This window comes from Psammomys obesus, unplaced genomic scaffold (genome assembly GCF_907164565.1).
Source record: "Psammomys obesus unplaced genomic scaffold, mPsaObe1.curated_primary_1811, whole genome shotgun sequence".
Classification (NCBI taxonomy): Eukaryota; Metazoa; Chordata; class Mammalia; order Rodentia; family Muridae; genus Psammomys; species Psammomys obesus.
Window position 1 is genome coordinate 16870791 of NW_026596057.1, and position 19421 is coordinate 16890211.

General features: G+C 45.5%; 2 protein-coding genes across 6 annotated transcripts in view; one reads left to right on the forward strand and one right to left on the reverse strand.

The window, feature by feature from the left end:
• Smg7 (SMG7 nonsense mediated mRNA decay factor) overlaps positions 1 to 4672 on the forward strand; it is a 67541-nt gene extending 62869 nt beyond the window's left edge. For all 5 annotated transcript variants that reach the window (XM_055624442.1, XM_055624443.1, XM_055624445.1 and 2 more), the window contains 5 exons: positions 1062 to 1142; positions 1545 to 1704; positions 2525 to 2695; positions 2818 to 2960; positions 3567 to 4672. In XM_055624442.1, coding sequence (XP_055480417.1) covers positions 1062 to 1142; positions 1545 to 1704; positions 2525 to 2695; positions 2818 to 2960; positions 3567 to 3680 — 669 coding nt within the window. In that variant the 3' untranslated portion in view covers positions 3681 to 4672. The remainder of the gene's footprint in view (positions 1 to 1061; positions 1143 to 1544; positions 1705 to 2524; positions 2696 to 2817; positions 2961 to 3566) is intronic.
• Positions 4673 to 5902: 1230 nt separating this feature from the next.
• Positions 5903 to 19421, reverse strand: part of Ncf2 (neutrophil cytosolic factor 2) — a 32024-nt gene continuing 18505 nt past the window's right edge. The window contains exons 8-15 of the mRNA XM_055624447.1: positions 17069 to 17210; positions 16831 to 16899; positions 15848 to 15923; positions 14017 to 14042; positions 13419 to 13570; positions 13162 to 13273; positions 9563 to 9740; positions 5903 to 7355 (exon numbers count right to left, since the gene is read on the reverse strand). Coding sequence (XP_055480422.1) covers positions 7243 to 7355; positions 9563 to 9740; positions 13162 to 13273; positions 13419 to 13570; positions 14017 to 14042; positions 15848 to 15923; positions 16831 to 16899; positions 17069 to 17210 — 868 coding nt within the window. The 3' untranslated portion in view covers positions 5903 to 7242. The remainder of the gene's footprint in view (positions 7356 to 9562; positions 9741 to 13161; positions 13274 to 13418; positions 13571 to 14016; positions 14043 to 15847; positions 15924 to 16830; positions 16900 to 17068; positions 17211 to 19421) is intronic.

Below are 19421 nucleotides of genomic sequence, written 5' to 3' on the forward strand. Positions count from 1 at the left end.
TTAGACAATTAAAATACATTAATCATAGAACCAGAAGAAATAAAAATAGCTTTATGCTAGTAGCTGCCATTCCTGGTACTTGAGGTTGCCTGGGCAAGTGGCAGTGAAGGCCTCCCTGATGGTGGGGGTTGTGGGGGCTATAGCAGCACAGCGCGCATATGTGCCTGTCTTGTGCTTTTGTGTCCTTATCAATTAATTTTTTTTCCAGGTTTTACTTTTTTTTTATTCTTGAAATTTTTTATTTTTATTAATTAACACTTTTTTCACTTTGTATCCCCCCATAAGCCCTTCCCTCCTCCCCTCCCGATCCCACCCTCCCACCCCCTTCTTCACACATGCCCCTCCCCAAGTCCACTGATAGGGACTCCTCTCCTTCCTTCTGATTTTTTCATTTGTATGGAAACAGAGCTGATGGTATAGATGGGACCTTTTCAAATGTTTCTCTCTCTCTCTTTTTTTCTCATTTAAAAAAACCTTTTTCTTATACTTAACATAGTTGACAATATAATTCTGTGTGAAAATGCTTTACATGTAATGGATGTTCAGCAGATTATTAAAGTGCTAAAGACAGGAATCAGTAGGGGGATTCAGCTTTCTCTTTCCTGCCTCCTCCCCAACCCCAATAACTTTTTTAAGGCTACTAAACAGAAAGTCAACTTAGCAGTTTAATGTGTATCACAAATGCAGCTGCTTTAGAAAACATGAAAACAAAACCAGCTATCAAAATACATTTGAAAGGCTTCTTTAAGTCATTAATGTCTTAACATTTTAGAAAGTAAAACGTGCTCGGATAAGTCTTCATCCTTTAGTAAGAGAATTTCTCAGGGTCATACCTAAAAACACATCTCTTCGCTGGTCCAGATAAGCCCAGAAAAGAAGGTTCTGACTCAGCCGTAGCAACTGTCACTTAGCTGGTGGTGTGGTATTGACAGATATGAACTTAGCCTTTTCTGAGTCTTATTGTACCATGGGACAGACAAACACATGCTTAAGTGGTAGTCTCTTATTTCAAAATGGAAGGAATCACCGTTTTTGTTTTTGTTTTGTTCCTGGGACTGAAGAAATCCTTATTGGAAAAGCCTTCAGAGCTCATGTCACATTCATCTTCTTTCCTGTCCCTCACTGGATTCTCTGTCAATCAGGTAAGTAAAGTTAAGAATCCTGTTTTGTTTTATAGATTGATTTCTTTTCGGTGTAATGTTATCTTCTAAGTGTAATATTATCTTCATAATAATATCTTCATTTTACTTCCTTTGTCTCTGAATGGGGTAGACATGTAACCTATTTATTATGAGCTTGAGCCTTATAAATTTCTCATTAATAATTTTTTAGAGCTTCTGTGTTTGGTCAAATAAATGACTCCCTTCTCCCCCTACTACCCAGATAGATAATTTACATAGAGCAAAATACAGAATGAAAGAAAGACAAAAGGGAAAATGAAAATGGAAGAAGTTAAAGTCTTACTAAGAACTAAGGTCTGTCGAGCATTACTGAGCGTGGCTTTCTTAAATCTCTCTTTCTGGGTTGTTAACTTCATCTCTCAGGAAAGATATCCAAACAGCAGTATGTTCAATGAAGTGTATGGGAAAAACCTGGCACCCAGCTCCAAGGCAGAACTGAACCCTTCAGTTGCCTCCCAGGAAACATCACTGTATTCCCTTTTTGAAGGAACTCCATGGTCTCCGTCACTTCCTGCCAGTTCAGGTATTAACTGTAGTCCTTAAATTATAAAATTTGCTTTTTCTATACATAGTTGACTAAGAATTAGTCAGTCTAAAATTAGAAGGTTTTTATTATTATGTTTGTTTCTCTTTTAAGATGTTTTAGGGACTTACTTTTATTTTATATGTGTGAGCATTTGCCTGTGTGCCAAATGTGTGCAGTACCCATCGAGGCCAGATGAGGGGGTTTCTCTGTGTAGCCTTGGCTGTCCAGGACTCACTTTGTAGACCAAGCTGGCCTGTAACTCTCTGCCTCCCAAGCCCTGGGATTAAAGGTGTATACCATCATACCCAGCTATGATAATTCCTTTTTTAAAAATTTGTTATATATACAGTGTTCTGCCTGCATGTGTGCTAGAAGAGGGCACCAGATCTCATTGTAGATGGTTATGAGCCACCATGTGGTTGCTGGGAATTGAATTCAGGACCTCTAGAAAAGTAGCCAGTGTTCTTAACCTCTAGCCATTCCCCCAGCCCCTATAATAAGTCTTAAGATCAGTTTATTCTGATTCTGGTAAATAACAATTATAAATTCTTAAGTGAAACAGGTCAGAGCTGCATATCAGACAAATTTTTCTGCAGTTTTGTTTTCTTCTTAGGGTAGAGAATGTGCCTTTGATATGTCCAATCAGACACAGCAATGATCTGACAGATTGCCTCATGGTCTTTATTTGGCCTTTTCTCCAAAGCCTTATTATAATGCTCTCACTCATATTTTGATGACCATATCTGAAGGAAACATTAGTTCTTTATTTGGTTTGTGAAATACCTACTAAGGTTCTTACATTGCTATTATTTAACAGATCATTCAACACCAGCCAGCCAGTCTCCTCATTCCTCAAACCCAAGCAGCCTGCCCAGTTCTCCTCCAACACATAACCATAATTCTGCTCCATTTTCTAATTTTGGACCCATTGGGACTCCAGATAACAGGGACAGGCGGCCTACAGATAGGTGGAAAACTGATAAACCAGGTGAGGTCCACTTTTCTTTATCTTTGGAACACAAGAGAAATGACTTCCTCCGACTTTGCCTGGAGCTTAGTATCTGCTACTGATAAAACATGTTGGAAATTTTACTTATTTTCTTCTCTTAGCCATGGGTGGTTTTGGCATTGATTATCTCTCATCAACATCATCTGAGAGCAGTTGGCATCAGGCCAGCACTCCAAGTGGCACCTGGACAGGCCACGGCCCCTCCATGGAGGATTCCTCTGCTGTCCTCATGGAAAGCCTAAAGGTGCGTGGATTTTGGGAACAGGAACACAAGGCTCCTGCTGCAGCCCTGTGTCTCCTTTCATTCTTGGAATTGAGAGGACTCTTGGGATCAGTAACTAAGTGTAGTATCAGGTTATCTGAAATGGTAAAAGGTTTAGTTTCATCCTAATGTTAAAATTCAAGTGTATCTTGGTATGTTTGAGTTAAGCCTTGTTTGACCTATTAAGAGTATGTAATTTTAAATGTTTTATTTGCCTAAAACCTTTATAGTAAATTTATCCTGTTGTACCTGCCATATGAGTTTTCGTAAAAGGACCTGACTGAAAACATAATTTCAGCTGGACATGTAATCCCTGAGTGGTAGGGTAGGTCTGTCTAGGATACATAGCGAGGCCCTGGCTTGGGGTTAAAAATAATAATTTCACTGTTTGCAGTTTAAAGTAATCTTGGTTAGGAGCTAACAGGCCTTTAGAGTCTCATGTCTTTTTCTTAGAGCTGAGTTGCTTGGGGTTTAGAGTAGGCTAACAGGACATGTCTGCCTTTAGGGGTGGATGGGATTTAAAACAAATACCAGTCAGACTCCCAAGACATTTGACCTCTGCTGACAACCTTCTGGGCTGTTTTTCAGTCTATCTGGTCCAGTTCCATGATGCATCCTGGACCGTCCGCTTTGGAGCAATTGTTAATGCAGCAGAAGCAGAAACAGCAGCGGGGACAAGGCGCCATGAACCCTCCACACTGAGGCCACAGTAGCGACCCAGGGAATGAAGGCTCCATAAACCATGGCATGTTGGGTTTGCAGGACTGGCCCACACAGTCCCTGCAGGTGGCAGCCCTCTTGTCTGTTTCTTGCTGTCGAGAGGGTGTAAGTGTTCCACCAGCCCGCTGAGTGTGCACGAAATGTTCGCAGTGCAACAAAAAGAAAAACCATCAGGAACTCTCGTTCCCCCGGGGCTTTCCGGAGGGAGAGAGGAGCTGCTGTTTGTCTCACTCAGTTACTGATAGCACGCCTCTCCCCTTCTCCACCGCGCATGTCCCCAACACGTGGGAAGTGGAAGCTGAGAAGGGAAGGCAGATGGGAGAAGCCGATAGGAACTTCTCAGTCCTTTTTTCCTCTTTGGGGAATAAAATAGGAATCCATTATGAGTGCTTTGCTGACTGAGAAAGTAGTTGAAATTACTCTTAAACATCTTTTATTGTTATTACTCTCAGCAGCAAAATATCACACTGAATTCTTCCATACACAGGCGTACTTCTAGTGAGTGTGGAGCAAAGACAGTACCATTTGCCGCTCCTGTGAGAGGTCGGTGGTGACAGGACAGGGAACTGACCTCTTAAGCCAGTGGGAGTGTTCCATAAGGGAGAGGACAAGGCCTCTCAGAAGGTTCTGGAAGGCCTTCCTCCAGCCTGGAAACTCCAGCAGGAAATGCCCTTCACTCTGTAGGTGCTCGAGCCCCAATCGAGGATGCAGTGTGGGTGTGCTGCTGGGCTAGACCAGCAGGTGGCTGCTGTAAGATTTCAATTAATGTTTTTGATTCCTACACTTTTGCAGTAGCATAGCAAGCAGTTTCAGAAGGCAGGCTAGTCCACTCATAGCCTGGAACACATTTTAATAGGTGGATGCTTTCAGTGTGGTTATTTTTGTTGAGTTGGTTTTTGTGTCCCCATCCTGCTTCCCAGCCTCTTGCACCAGTCTCCACCCCTTTAGCCTTATGCTGTGTTGTAGTAATTGTTTTTATCTCTAATGTGTACAACATCTCGCCAAGAAGCAGCAGCATGGGGCCAGCACTTGGGGCCCAAAAGCCAGTCTGAAGAGGAAGGAAGCAATTGTGCGTTCATCGCTGCAGAGGAGCCAAGCTCTGCCCAGTTGCAGGCTCCTAGCCTTCACCTCAAGGACGAAGTTGAAGGCCACAGGGACAAATGCACACTGTGCACAGAAGAAAACACAAGGGACGCCACTTTGGAAAAGGCGAGAGAAAGAAATAAACTCTATTTGATATTTATTAGGAGGGAAGAGGACTGAAGATGTTCTGTGTAGGAACAGAAGGACAGCATTTCTGTTAGTCATTTCCTGGAAAAGTAATATTTTAAGGGGAAATTATGGAAGCAATCTAAATGTACAATTGCTGTGCTAGGTAGGGATTATTTTCTTGGAGGAGTGTGCGTACCTGTGTGTGTGTATGCACACGAGTGTGTGTGTGTCCACACATGGCCATCTACTCTCCCAGAGGGCAAGGGCTAAGTGTGGGGGTTAGTGTGGAACTTAGCTGGAAGACAGCTGTAGAGCAAAGCACATCCAGGAGCCCCCGGTGTTACTGGGATCTGGGTAGCCCCAGCAATGAGAAGGGGTGTGAGGTATTGCTCTTCAGAAAGTATGATTGGAGCCCCAGTCTTACACTATTACTCTTTTAATCTGATATGGTATTTGGGGTTTGTTTTGTTTTGTTTTTCTGAAAGGTCTGAAAGTGAAACCCCTCACCCAATGGCAAAAGAAACTGTCTGTGCTGCTCCAGTCGCCTCCCAGTGTCTACCTTTGTCCTCTTTCCTACCCCTTCCCTGCTTCCTTCCCCCAGTTTGTGTGTGTAAGCTCAGCATTCAGACAGCTGCAACATTCCGATGTTGGAAATGTCACTGACTCTTGCACCTTAGACCAGCCCACAGGTTGACCAGCTCCCTCCCAGCAGTGCCCACTTCCCATCTACAGCCCCAGTCTGCATGAGAATTTGGTGTTTGGAATGTTTTGTGACTCTCGGCGGGGCTCCTTGCCTCGCCGTCCTCACTGTGGGATGATGAGGAAAGGGAGGAGAATCTTCATCAACTGGTTTTGTGTAATAAACTTTCTCTTGTGTTTTGTTTTGATTTGATTTAGGTTTTTTTTTTTTTTCTTTCTTTTCCTGTCTGTCTGTGCAAGATCTGCAGCTGCTGAAATCAGCTTTGCCTTTAATTAAACCGTGTTCTCTCCAACCAGATCTGTGTAGAGTGTTTATTCTTCCTTAAAGGATACAGAAGTAAAAATACAATTTAGGACTTCAGTTGCTCACTCAACAGGAGAAAAACAAAGATGACTACAAATGGGGATAAATTTTGTTTTTCTTGGCATTCCAGTGACTTGTTCTGGAAATGATAGTTAGAAATAAACTTAACAGTTTTTTGATAGAGTGACTTCTGTAAAGGCAGGAACTGTCCATTTTGTAGCTCAGCAGGAGGCAATTCAGAGATTGGTTATCTTCTGGCCTGTAAGATTCACTGAGTTATTAATGCCAATAGTGATGACCACCTTAGCCTTGGAGTAGATTCTTTTTCAGTTTGTGCTGGAGACCAAGGCTCACACTGCCAGCCTCTCACCTAGATTTTGGTTCCATGAAAAACTTACTTGCTACCAGCTTTTCTCTTGCCACCTGTACAGACTTGAAAAATGGCAAAATCATATGTGCTGCAAGGAGTGGCAGAGCAATGAGGTCCCGAGATACAGGACCTAGGGGTCCCTGTCTCCAGTTAACCTGAAGGATCACCAAAGTGATACGTCTTGAACAACACATGAAATGCCCCAGAATGTCTCTAACAAGCTGGCACTGAACACAGATTTTCATCATTCCAGTGTTAGTGGTCTTTGTTCACTATTGAACTCTTATTAATAAATGTCCATCTGAGAAGGCTTGGAGGGTCATCGTCCTAAGAGTTTAATTTTCCATGGGACTAAACAGTCTATTTCTTGACCTGATTCACTCTGGCTTTTCTCTTCAATGAAACTTAAGCTTGATTTTGTTTTTGTTTTTTCTTAATTTTCTTTATGTACATTGATGTTTTGTCTGCACATATGTCTATGTAAGGCTATTGGATCCTGGAGTTAGTTGTGAGCTGCCATGTGGGTGCTGGGAATTGAACCTGGGTCTTTTGGAAGAGCAGTCAGTACTCTTAACCACTGAGCCAACTTTCCAGCTCCTTGTTTTTAATGAGTTAATTTTCTGTGTGCATACACAGAATTAAATGTAAATTTGCTTTAAACATCTAGAATCCAAGCTGTTAATAAAGGAAGAGTATTTCCACTTGGCTGTTGAGCCAGCCCCCAAAACCCTTTCATTTCCCTTCTAGAAATTCATCTCCCTTCTCCATGTACAAGGAAATCTTCATCCCCAGTTCTTGTTACTGTGTGACAGGTTCAGTTTTAATAGAGACATGTTGTTAGTCAACGTCTCCAAACTGATGTCTCTGTATAGCTCACAACAAAGATGGGTAAACTGGGGAGTGGAGGGGTCTAGGGAGCATGGACTCCTTTTCTTCAGCTTCGTAAATTATGGAACACCCTAGACTCCTCTGGGAGTGCCTTCCAAGTCCTTGGCTGCACACCCTTCAACAAAAGCTTTAGGGAAAATACCAATTTTGCCTTTACATTCTCCTTCCAGCCATTCTTCATTTACTGAAAAAACAAAATATACAGAATTACTAAAAACAGGAAAAATGTACCATTAGGAGTAATCTGCACTTAATATCTACTGATCATCCCCTATTTCCATTTGTGATAAAATACTGGAAAGTAATTTGAGGTTAAAGTGAACATTCATGTTTGCCATCTTCACTGGGTTCTGTTGTGATCAATACAATTAAATGTAGGATGAGTTACCTACCAGAAGTAAGATGCAAGGACTGATCATGCTTCCTCAGGTGAGGTTTGGTTTTGTTTTTGTAAGGAGCAGTTTTATCTGAACTTTGCTGGAATTCATTTTGATAATACGAAGGGGCATGCTGGTAAATGCCTTTAAAGATAGAGCTAGTGGTGCGTTTTTAATACATTTGTAAAAAGTATTGTCTCCATTTTTACTAAGGATAGGAATATCCAGAGTTTAATTACATCCACTGAATCAGACCACATAAGTTAATTATGTTCATCTAGACAGACCACAGAGGCATTCAGAAGTTCTCTTTGGATATGCTGTTAGAGCCTTCTTGCCTAGGTCCTGCCCTCGGAAGTTCTGTAGTTGGGCATAGTGGTACACATCTTTAATCCCAGCACTTGGGAGACAAAGGCAGGTGGATCTCTTGAGTTCCAGGCTAGCCTGGTCTACATAGTGTGCTCCAGGTCAGCCAAGGCTACATAGTGAGACCTTGTCTTGAGCAAAAAAACAAAACTTGATAGTGTGGAGTGTGGCTAGGCATTAATTTTCACCAGGTTCCATTTGGAGACAAGTGCAAACCACCGCCTTCATTCTTCGTACTTATGGTATGGGTTAAAAGCACCTTGTTTGCCTGGGTCTTAGGAACATCAGAAATGCAGAACCTCCGGCCATATCCCAAGCCTTAGCCAAAGTCCACCTGAAGAATATCCCAGCAAGTCACATGCACATTAAAGTTTAGGAAATACTCTATAAATGAAACAGGCCATCAGTGATTGTTGAGAGCAGTTGAACTTGCTCTCATTCCTGGTTCCGTGTTTGCTGAATTCTGACTCCCGTTGTTATCTTGAAGATAGAGTCAAACCACAGGGGCCCACTTCCCATCTTAAACCACTGAGACTTCCATCTGAGTCATAGGATATGGTGTCTGTTGAAGGTTGTTGTGTGTGTTCTCACTGTTACTTTACTCCTGACGCCAGTATGCACACAGAGAGAAGCTAATGTTCCATCCACAGAGTAGTGGTGGTTCTAAGTCCAGTCCTTGCTGATTTTCCAGTCTCCTTTGAAAGAAAACACTTCTTTGGATTGCTACATTCTTGTTATACTCTACCCAGGTGACTTCAAACCTCTCCATCTGTTGGGTTTACTGTTAAAGTCAGCTATACACAACTTTGCATTACTGATGCTCAGCATTAGTGAACGAACGGGTAGAGAAGGCACCTGAATTATACCAGTGCTTCTTGGTCATAATTAGACTTCTGTCACCTGGAGACAGCTGAGAAGTGCAAATATGTGGATCTCACCCCATAACTGACCCTGGAAGGTGGCCTAAGGAACTTAACCCTTTAAAGGATGCTTAGGCATAATGAATTTTCATACAATCACTGAGACTTCACAGACTGTTTCCCTTGTGTGTGTGCTGCACAAGCTTCTGCACACACAAGAGCCAGAAGTTGAGTGTCTTGCTCTGTCCTTTAAGATGGATTCAGTGAATCTGGACCTGAGGCTACAGCAAACCCCATCAAGCCACCTGTCTCCCATCCCACAGTGCTGGAGTTATTAGGCGTGAGTATGGCCACCCCCAGCTTTTCCCATAGGTGCTATGATCCCTGTGCAGCAAGCATCACCACTGCTGCCCACGGAACCATCTCTCCCTCCCACGTCACTTTTTAATCTGCAGGTTCCTATTAATTAGGTAAGTCACCGACAGTTGGCTGCCTCTGCAGCAGAATGGGCCTTTCCTGTTCTCTGGAAAGTACTACATGGTTTATAGCCAAGGCAGAATAATTCCTGCCCATTATATTCCTGGGGCATTCAGTATGCTGTCATAGTCTTGTGCCAAACAAAGCGACAAACAGGAGAAAGGCACAAACTTGCTTTTGCCTCCTCTCACCAAAAGCTAGGAAGTGAGTTGAAACTATCGGCTAAGAGTTCATCTTTTCCTTTGTTGGTCCTTGGCCTTGTGTTTCCTGATAACATGAGTCTGGTTCTGTGGTCATGGAGTAGCCCTTACCATGAGACAGCACCAGGATTACATCCCCTTCCACGAACTCCAGGTCTTCTGGCTGGGTAGCATCATAACTGAAGATTGCCACCACTTGGCTCCCCTCCTTAGGCTGAGGCTCTGTTGTCCGGTTATTGGCATCAGCATTTTCACTTTCCTTGGGTTCATCTACAAAACCTTGATCACCCTAAAATAATAAGGGACCTGTTAAATGTGCTCATTTGTTCACCAGTGAGTGCTTACCACTAATGGAAGCAGCTGATACTCAGTACTTACCATAAGCCTAAAACTTTTTTTTTAAAAGAGTTTATTTCAGCCCACAGTTTGAGCAGCAGGAGAAAGCTGGTCACATATTTATCTTCACAGAAAGTTTGGTGCTGGTGCTTGGCTGACTGTCTTTGTTTTAATTGATTTATTATTTATTACTGAAGCAGATGCTGAGACTCAGCTGAACTTTGGGCAGAGCTCAGGGAATCTTATGGAAGAAGGGGGAGATAGAAGGACCTGGAGGGGACAGGAGCTCCACCAGAAGACCAACAGAGCCAAAAAACCTGGGCTCAGGGATTCCTGCAGAGACTGATGTGCCAACCAAAGACCATGCATGTGTGGAGGACCTAGACCTCCTGCTCAGATGTAGACCATATGCAGCTCAGTCTCCAACTGGGTTCCCAAGGGGAGCAGGGGCTGTCTCTGACATAGACTCAGTGGCAGGTTCTTCGATCATCTAAAACATTTTATGAAGGCCAAGTGGTTTTGTAAATGAAACCAGAGTGTGGAACCCTTTGTAGCCCTAAGTTGCCATACTTAGTCCCAGGGTACAGTAGGCATTGTTCTTTCTTTTCAGATTGGAAAATAATTTGAGCCAGAAGTAAATGGTAATCTATGGTAAAATTTCAGCCAGTTTTTTTTTTTTTTTTTATCATACATGTGTGTGTCCATGTGTGCGCACGTGCGTGCACGCGCCATGGTGTATAAGTGGAATCAGAGGACAGCTTGGGCAAGTCACTTGTCTTCTACTATGTGGGTCCCAGGAGTTGATCTTAAGTCATCAAGCCAGACAGTGAATGCCCTTTTCTGCTGAGTCATTCTGTGGTCCTTAACTAAGTTTCTTGGCACTGAATTCACCCACTTTTCCTAGCACAAACACTAAGGGTCCACCTTAAACCCACTAAGACAGCTTTCTTAAGAGCTAGCTCTAGGTAATTCTGATACTCTGGAAAGCTTCAGAACAATGACTTTTATTTTAAAAATATTTTGAGGCAGAGTCCCAGGTAGCTCAGGATTGCCTGGAAGTCACCTACTTCAGCCTCTAAGTTCTGAGATTACAGAAATGCACCATTCCTGGCTGTATGTCTTCTGTAGGGCAGTACAGTGAGGTGGAAATAGCTTGCAAACCTAATTGGTTTTTCTTTTCTATTTTATGTGTTTTGTTTGTGTGCATGTCTGTGTGCCATGTGCATGCCTGGTGCCGCTATGTGGGTGCCAGGAATCGAACCTAGATCCTCTACAAAAGCAGTCAGTGCTCTTAACTGCTGAGCCATCTCTGTAGCCAAGTCCTAGGTTCCCAGGTCTTCGTACCAGGTCCCACTTACTAGCTAGTAGCAGTGCAGCCTCTGAACCTGCTTCCACGCCTGATGCTGAAACCCGATGCTGAAACAGGGACACTGTGACATCGGAACAGCTGGCCCTTACTCAATACTTGCTCTGTGAAGTACCCTACTGAGGACACAGAAGTACCTGAATCCAGCTGGTCATACATGTTAACGCACTGAGTGGGTACACAGCGAACGGCAACTCGCTTTGCTTTTCCTAGTTAGCAGATGAGAACAGCTTAACAGCCTCTATGGGCAAGAGTGGCTGAGAACATCAGCAGTGACGAGCCTGGGTAGGGTTCTAAAAAGACTGTGTTGGGAGTCTGAGGGAGCTCTGTGCATACGGATTCAAATAGCTTGGCCTCCCTGAAGGAAAAGTAACAGTTTACAAGAACATTTTAAGTGAAATCATTTGTAGGCAAATATGCCCCAACAGAATAAAGTGAAGTTTCTACCATATACCATTTAACATTTAAAGGAAATGGGCAGCTCCTGTGAAAATCCACTTAAAGGCTGACAGAAAGCAAATAGAGGCAACATAGGGTACAGAATGAGACTGCACTGGCACAGGAGACAACTTTCTGAACAGAACAATAGCACAGGCACTAAAAAAAGAAGTGGCAACTTCTCTCTGGAAAGTAAGGGACAAAGTTATGGGAAAGTAAGGGACAGTGATGTTCACCCATCACTGTCACTGTCACTTTTCTCCTAACTTCAATAAATTTCCCTTTAAGATCACATGACTCCTGTCTAGACTTCAGGGCTAGTAAGGCAGTTTGGCCTTGTGTTTTCACTACAGCATGGTGATAGAGTACAGACATAAAGCCAGGCACTCCACCCCTGAGCAGCTCTGTTGTCCATGTCAGGTCACTAGACCTTTCTCTCCCGTGTTTCCTAAATTACAACGTGATATGCATACATGAATAGGAGCACTGGGGACTTGTAAGAATTCCTTCACAGCGCATTTGGCACAGGGTCTAACTGGGAGCAGTTCTCCGTAGATGCCAGTGTTGCAGGATATTTGATCCCATTGTAAACCTGAAGACTGAACTGTAAACACCTGTTTCTTGTGGTGTGGCTCAGCCCTAACACACCTTTAACCCAAGAACTTTCTATACACGGGGTTTAATAAAGTTAACCTTAGGTCAAGAGGTGGAGCAAAGCTGGCATCGTGGCACATGCCTGTAATGTCAGCACTCAGGGAGGCAGAGGCAGATGGATCTCTGTGAGTTTGAGGCCAGCCTGGTCTACAAATCAAGTTCAGGAGAGCTAAGGCTACAGAGAGAAACCCTGTCTGGAAATACCAAAATAAGAAGAAGAACAAGAAGAAGGAAGGAAGGAAGAGGTGGAGCAAGTAACAAGAAAGGACAGACTTTGGGAGAAGGGTATTTAAGATGACAGTGTGGAGAAGAAAGCTTTTTGGCTCTTTGACTTTTAGATTTTGTTTTGTTTTTTTGTCCTCCTGGGCTGTCAGGTAAGCTAACAGGCCTTTTCCTCTGGGGCCTGAGCTGAGTAGGAAGGTCAGCTGGGTGCTTTCTCTGCCCTTCTGAGCTAGCAACTTTTCACCCCATCATCTGGCTCCCAAGTCATCGTTGGTAAAATCAAACGATTCGTGATCTTCTTTTTTTATAACAACATGCCAGCTCTCAGGAAGAGGCTGTTAGTCCTCTGTGGAATAAATGTTCACTGTTTTCCATCATCCTTGAATGTTCCTCATAGAAACCCAAGGTGAAGAGTAGCTGTGATCTCAGCTTAGCCATAGCATCACCACTCCTGTCCTTGTTGCAAGTGATGGCCATGACCCTTGACCCCGTCAATCTAGCGGAGGCACCTTGAGGCTCGCTGTCTGTTTCTGGGCTCGCTCATATGAGACAGTGTCCCTGCTGTAGCTGGATGGGCCTGTAAGCCACTGTGTCCCCATCACTGAGCCTATTGTGTGGCGTGTAGATGATGTTGGAGAAACACTTAATTCAGTTGGTGGAAATGACCTTGGGTGCCTGGGCTCCCTCCACTCACCACTGTGTGCTCACACCAAAGAGTCAGGCAGTAGTTTTTCACTTGGCCCCAGGCATCCTTCATGCTTTCTTCTGACAGGAGCAGAAGCTCAGTGCTGTCCCGAGGCTGGTAGCTGGTAGGGATGATGGGTAAGGACCAAGACAAGAGAGAATCAGCATAGAAAACACCCCATAGCCAGTCATCTTCATCAGTACAAGACACACACACACACACACACACGCCTCTGCATCCCCAGCTGCCACCTGTATGAGGCTCACCTCAGTTTAGTGTGTTCTGGCAAGAGCTCCAGTTTCTTAGCCACCATGTCCCGAAGCCGGCTGTAGGGGAGGCCGAGCTGGGTCTCCATGACCACCGTGTATTTGTAATGCACCTTGAGCATGTAGGGCATGGGCACACTGAGCTTCACTTCCTGACGGAGGAGGGACAGAGAACCCCTTAGTGGCTTTCAGCAGCAGCCTGGCTTTTCACCACAGCCTTCCAACACTTTGTGTGCAGGCACCAGGAGTACCCCAGGGAAGAGGGGAGCTTTAGGAAATAAACAACTGGTTCTTACCAGTTAATACTGAATACATCTAATAAATAAAAATGGATAAATAAATGGACAACTGGTTTCCACACTGCTGGGGGCCTTCACAAGGCTCTAATCTGGCTCATTTAGATAGGTTTCTACTGAGCTAGATGCTCAGCTAGGGGCTGGTATGCCACACATGGAAGGGTTCCTGGCCTGTAGACGGAGTATCAGATGGCAACTGGTTCAGCCCTTTTCGCTGTATTCCATAATCCTGAGAGACATCCCACATTAGACAAGCCAGGCTCACCCATCTTCTTCACCCGGACACAGAAGGAAGAACTTACCTTGGGCTCTCCTTTTTGCTTGTGACCTAAGTGGAAAAGAAAATGGTAAATGAGTACTCGTGTCAGCCCTGCCACCCACGAAGCCCAGCTTCTTATCCTTTAACATCCAGGGCGGTTTTGAACCTTAGCCAACTCTCGAGAAAAATCTCCGTCTGGAGAAGCACGGAGAACACGAACACGTGAGCAAAGCCAGTCTCTGCTCCCAGTGAGCTACCTGTAGGTAACTGTCAGAGGATTGGCCCCAAGATCAGTGAAACCAGGAGGACCCATGGCAGAGGGAAGACAGACCTGTGAGATGAGTCTGTGCCCCAGGCAGAAGCACCACAACCATTACCATTTCATGGTCCTGTAGTTTTGTATGTTTGTGGTTTAAAATTCGTAATATGTTAGCACAGCAGTGTGTGTATAAGAGAAATCTGAGGAAGCCAGGCGCGGTGACACACGCCTGTAATCCTAGCACTCAGGGAGGCAGAGGCAGACAAATCTCTGTGAGTTCCAGGCCAGCCTGCTCTACAAAGCGAGTCCTGGACAGCCAAGACTTCACAGAGAAACCCTGTCTCAAAAAACCAAAAGAGAGAGAGAGAGAGAGAGTCAGAGAGAGACAGACAGAGACGGACAGAGAAAGCAAAGTCTAAACCTGTTTACCAGTGAGGATGTACTGACAATGTTTGAAAGACTTGAGACCTTTTGCTAACATCCATCAGTGGTCTGGTAGTCCAATCTCTCCAGCGTGTGTCCCTTCGAGAACCTCCAGACAGAAGAGGTAAGAACAAAAAAGCTCTGAAGGACACAGGATGGGGCCATGGAGGCACTCACACGTGGAGCAGGCGCCTTGCTAGTGGTCGAGGTCCAGGATATGAAGTGCGTCCCTTGGCAGAAGCCATGCTCCTTCATGGGGGAGTTATATCCAGGGAGGCTCTGTCATGGGTCTCTAACATACACTTAAGTGGCTCTCATTGCGCATAGAGGTAGAGAACAAGGCAATTGCATGATGTAAAATGTAAGGAACGGATGTGCTGTTTCCCTTTAAAGTTTTTGTTTTATTGTGTGTGCGTGATACGAGGGCACATGCCCTGACAGGCAGAGGCAAGAGGAAAACGTCTTTGTGGCCTTGATTCCCCGTTTCCTGCTTTATGTAGATCCTGGTGAATGTACTCAGGCCACAAGGACTGTGCAGCAAGTGTCCTTAACTACAGAGCCACCTTGCTGGCACATAACTGGTGTATTTAAGTGAAAAGTGTGTAGTATTCAGTGTGGCCTACTTTCAACTTTTCGGCAGGTTTGCAATTTTCCAAATAAATATACATGGGAGAGGCATCAAGGCAGTTCTAATAATCAGGGAATGGAGCACAGGACGCCTCTGTCATCACCATCAGAATCTGCTTAAATTCACTGGTGACAAATAGGCATCATCTTCCCTACCCAGATTAGCAGAGATCCTCCCGGAAAGACCTCCCATCCACACCTTCCAGCGAACCCAAGTTCAAGCCCCAGGCTCGGCTCTGTGGAGCATGAGTGGTCTGAAAAGAGCTACCGGGGGGAAATGAGGTTGCTTCAGCCTTTCTTCTCCAGCCTGGTGGAGGTGACTGCTCTGGTGATGAGCACCTGCTGCCCCTCCCCCCTGCACTCATTTCTAAGAAGGTGAGGGCAGGGTGTTGGCATCATGTTTCAGTGAGATGATGGATGGTGCAGACAAGACAGTGCTCTGGGGAAAATGGAGTCATAAAGCAAGGGGCTCACTGGGCAAAGAAAGCAGTATATCCTGGATGGCTGTGAAAACAGGTGTCTGTCATGATGCATCCCAGAGAGCTCCTTCCCCAAGGCCACCAACCTGGTGACAACTGGGATCTTGCTGGGGCACTAGAATTCGGAGGCGGTGGAATATCAGATTCCAGGGAGCTGTCTTCCTGGAGGTGACAAGGGGAAACAGACAAGGTCAGATAAAAGCATGAGAGGGCTCCCGTGGAAAGAAGCTGCATGCAAATGACTTCCTAAGAGTTGAAGGGATATAACACGGGGAGATGGCTAAGGAAGGGGAGCTAATTCACAGCAGCAATGTGAATCCTAATGCCCACAGACAAGGTCCTTTGCCATCCGATCAGCCATGTTGAAAAGCCACCAAAGTGGGGTGACATGACAGGCTTCTGTCTCAACTGCAGAGTGTACTGAGAGAGGGACAGTTCCATTTCCCATTCTCAGGGTACCTGAAACTCCAAAGCACCTCAAGTTCCTGACCAGACATGGAGGGCTCAGCACTTGCGCGTCTCATCGCACAGAGTGAAGAGAGACTACAGGCCATCATCAGAGTACCGTGTAGTGTAGCTAAGGATGACAAACTTCTGATCCTCCTGCCTCCACCTCCCAAGCGTCAGGAGCATATGCCATCGTGTCTGATTTATTCAGGGCTGAGGATGGAATCCAGGGCTTCACGAATGCTATACAAGCACTGTACCAATCCAGCCACATCTCCAGTCCTTGCTCCGACTTTTAATGGCAGTGCAGCAATGGAACATACTGACGCGCCTGGGAACTCCTAACCCTAACGGTCAGGCTTTACTTCCTAGCTCTCCCTGACCAAGAGGACTCACAGAGCTGGGCAAGTCCAGTAGATTCTTAGCAGTTGCCTCCACAGCTGATCTTTTCCCCTCATATCCAGGTTCAGCTCTGGGCCTCTGACACCAGCTCAAGCGGCCCAGAACCAGTGTCTTTCTTCCCTGACAGGGACACCACCCCTTCCTTTCACACTTTCTTCCCTCTAGTGAGTTGTGTGATGGCTGAGAGGGTTGAATGGGCGAGGCCTTGGCGCTACTGTACCTGGGGCTGCGACTGAGGATGAATCCGAAGCTCAACAGGCTCCAGGTAGTTGCAAGGCACAAGCCCCTTCTGCAGTGTCACGTTCCGGCGCCCAGAAAGGGAAAACAAAGACTCATCAGTACCCAAGACACAGAACAGCCTGCAGCAGCACACAGAAGATGGCCCTTGGCAGTTCTGCAAATGATGGCATGTCTACTGTCCCCATGCCCTCAGCACCTCCCCCTGACGCTCCGAATACCTGTCCATTGAACATGACTGTGGCCCAGTTATCACTGCCCTTCTTCAAGACAAAGACGATGTTCCCTGGCATGACCTGTAGTTCTTCCGGTGTCTCCGGCACAAAGCCAAACAACACGCGGTGTGCCTCACCTTCCAGGGCCCTGAGGGGTACACAGAAGACCAAAGCCCTCATTCAGCTTGGACCACACTCCCTGACTGCAGAGACTCGGCGTGGCACTCGCTTCCGCATCTTAACCAGTGCGGGGTGCTGGCCTGCCGGCGATGCCGAGGGGCCTGTGAGTGTTCCATAACCACGCGAGAGTCTCCTTATCCTCGGGGAACACAGCGCGAACCAAGGGCCCAAGAGATGGGTGAACCCTGTGTGCCCTGTGCTTCTCCTCTACCCACGAACACAAATGTGAGGACTTCTGCTTCAGAAGGGAAGCGGAATGAACATGCAACTCTTACAGTCTGCGGGGTGCCAGCAGAACCAGCGTAAATTCCTTCCCCTTTACACTTAAGGACTAGAACGCTTTGTGCACAACACTCCCTCCCATTACTCACCCATTTTATTTATCTACCTATTTATTTTTATTTTGGTTTTTTGAGACAGGGTTTCTCTGTGCAGCCTTAGCTGTCCTGGACTTGATTTGTAGACCAGGCTGGCCCGGACTCACAGACATCTGCCTGCCTCTGCCTCCCAGAGTGCTGGGATTACAGGCTTGCGCCACCACGCCTGGCTTCATCCATTTTATATTGTCTTTTGTTTTTTGAGACAGGCTATCACTCTCGGTAGCTCAGGCTGGCCTGAACGTTGTGCAATCCTCCTGCCTCAGCCTCTCAAAGGCACTGATCAGAAATGCGAGCCCCTTTCCCTTTTAAATCAATTTTCGCTTTTTAGCGTGGAAGACAACTTTATAGCTTTGTCATAAACAAGCTGCTGCTCTCCGTACTACTCTTGTGATTTGGGACCATTATTAGTCAACACAAAGGGTATTGGAACAAGCATCATAATAATGTGCCAATCCTTTTCAAAAGATACCTTCACTTTATTTTACTGAACTTTTTTCATTTCTATTTTTTAAAGTTTTACTTATTGTGTCTGAGGGAGACATATGTGCCACGGTGCACAATGAGAGGTCAGAGGACAATTTTGTGCAATCCTTGAGTTTGAGGAACTAACTTGGGTCACCAGCCTTGCCCAGGGAGCTCTCTACCCTCTGAGCATCTCAGTGGCCACGGGTTTTGTTTTTGTTTTGCTCTGATGCAATTAACGCACACGGTATTAGGTTTCGTGATGGAATTTCTCAAATAAATTTTGATTCTGTTGGTTTTTCCTACCCCCTTTTCTCTCAAACCTCAGTTCTCCGCCTTGTGCCCTTTATACACAAACACCCCGGGTTCCCCCTGCTTTCATGTCACAGGTGTCCCATTGTCCTCTCCCACCCTTTCCTCAACATTCTTTCTGCACCCTCCTGGCATGACAGACGAGCCTGTGTAGGCGGGTGGCCACCAAGTCACTAGAGGGCAGGCAGCGTGCTATGTGTCCTTGGTAGGATGGATTTCAGGCAGGTGGGAGTTCTCTCTCTGATCAGAATTCGAAAAGCAATTTAAAGCTTCTTTCAGTTGTTTTTTTGCTTGTTTTTGTTTGTTTTTCAGACAGGGGAGGTCTTGTTATTTAGCCATAACTGGCTTCTAACTTCCTATACAGACTAGGCTTGCACTGACACAACCCAATATAAAACTAATGACTGATTCCTGGAATATTTCACTTAATATTTTTGGATCATGGTTGACCACAGGTAACTGAAATGGTAGACAGGATGACTGCAGTTAAAGGGAGATAACTGAAAAAAGAAAGAAAAAACAAACAAACAAACAAACAAACAAAAAACCCTCTACAATATAATGAGGCTGTACAGTCCTTATCCTCTACCCCTCCTGAGGAGAAAGCTAGTTCCCAGGTTCTGCCTATGGTGGACAGGAAGTAAGGGCAGGGGATTGACATGGGAAGAAGGCAGGGAACACCAGGGGAGGGACTTATTACCTAGGCCAGCCTTGTGGGGAGCCGGAGAGGAGCCAGGCAGTAAAGGCACAATGGAGGATCTGCAGCGGCCTTGCTTTATGTTAGGCCGTGGCCTTTGCCCTTCACTGGCCCCTGGAGGGCCCGGTTACTCCCCCACATCTGGAGCATCTCATCTGTGCCCCATGGAACTCATGAGTGAGGCTGCCTTGGAAGCTGGGAGAGCACAGGGTATCAGCCTCCACCTGTTCAGTCCCCAACCAGCCCTGCCTCTGTTTCCAAATCCCCTACCTGATACTGTGGGCAATTCAACCTCTTCAGCCTAGGGAGCTTGAGAATGAGCCCATCA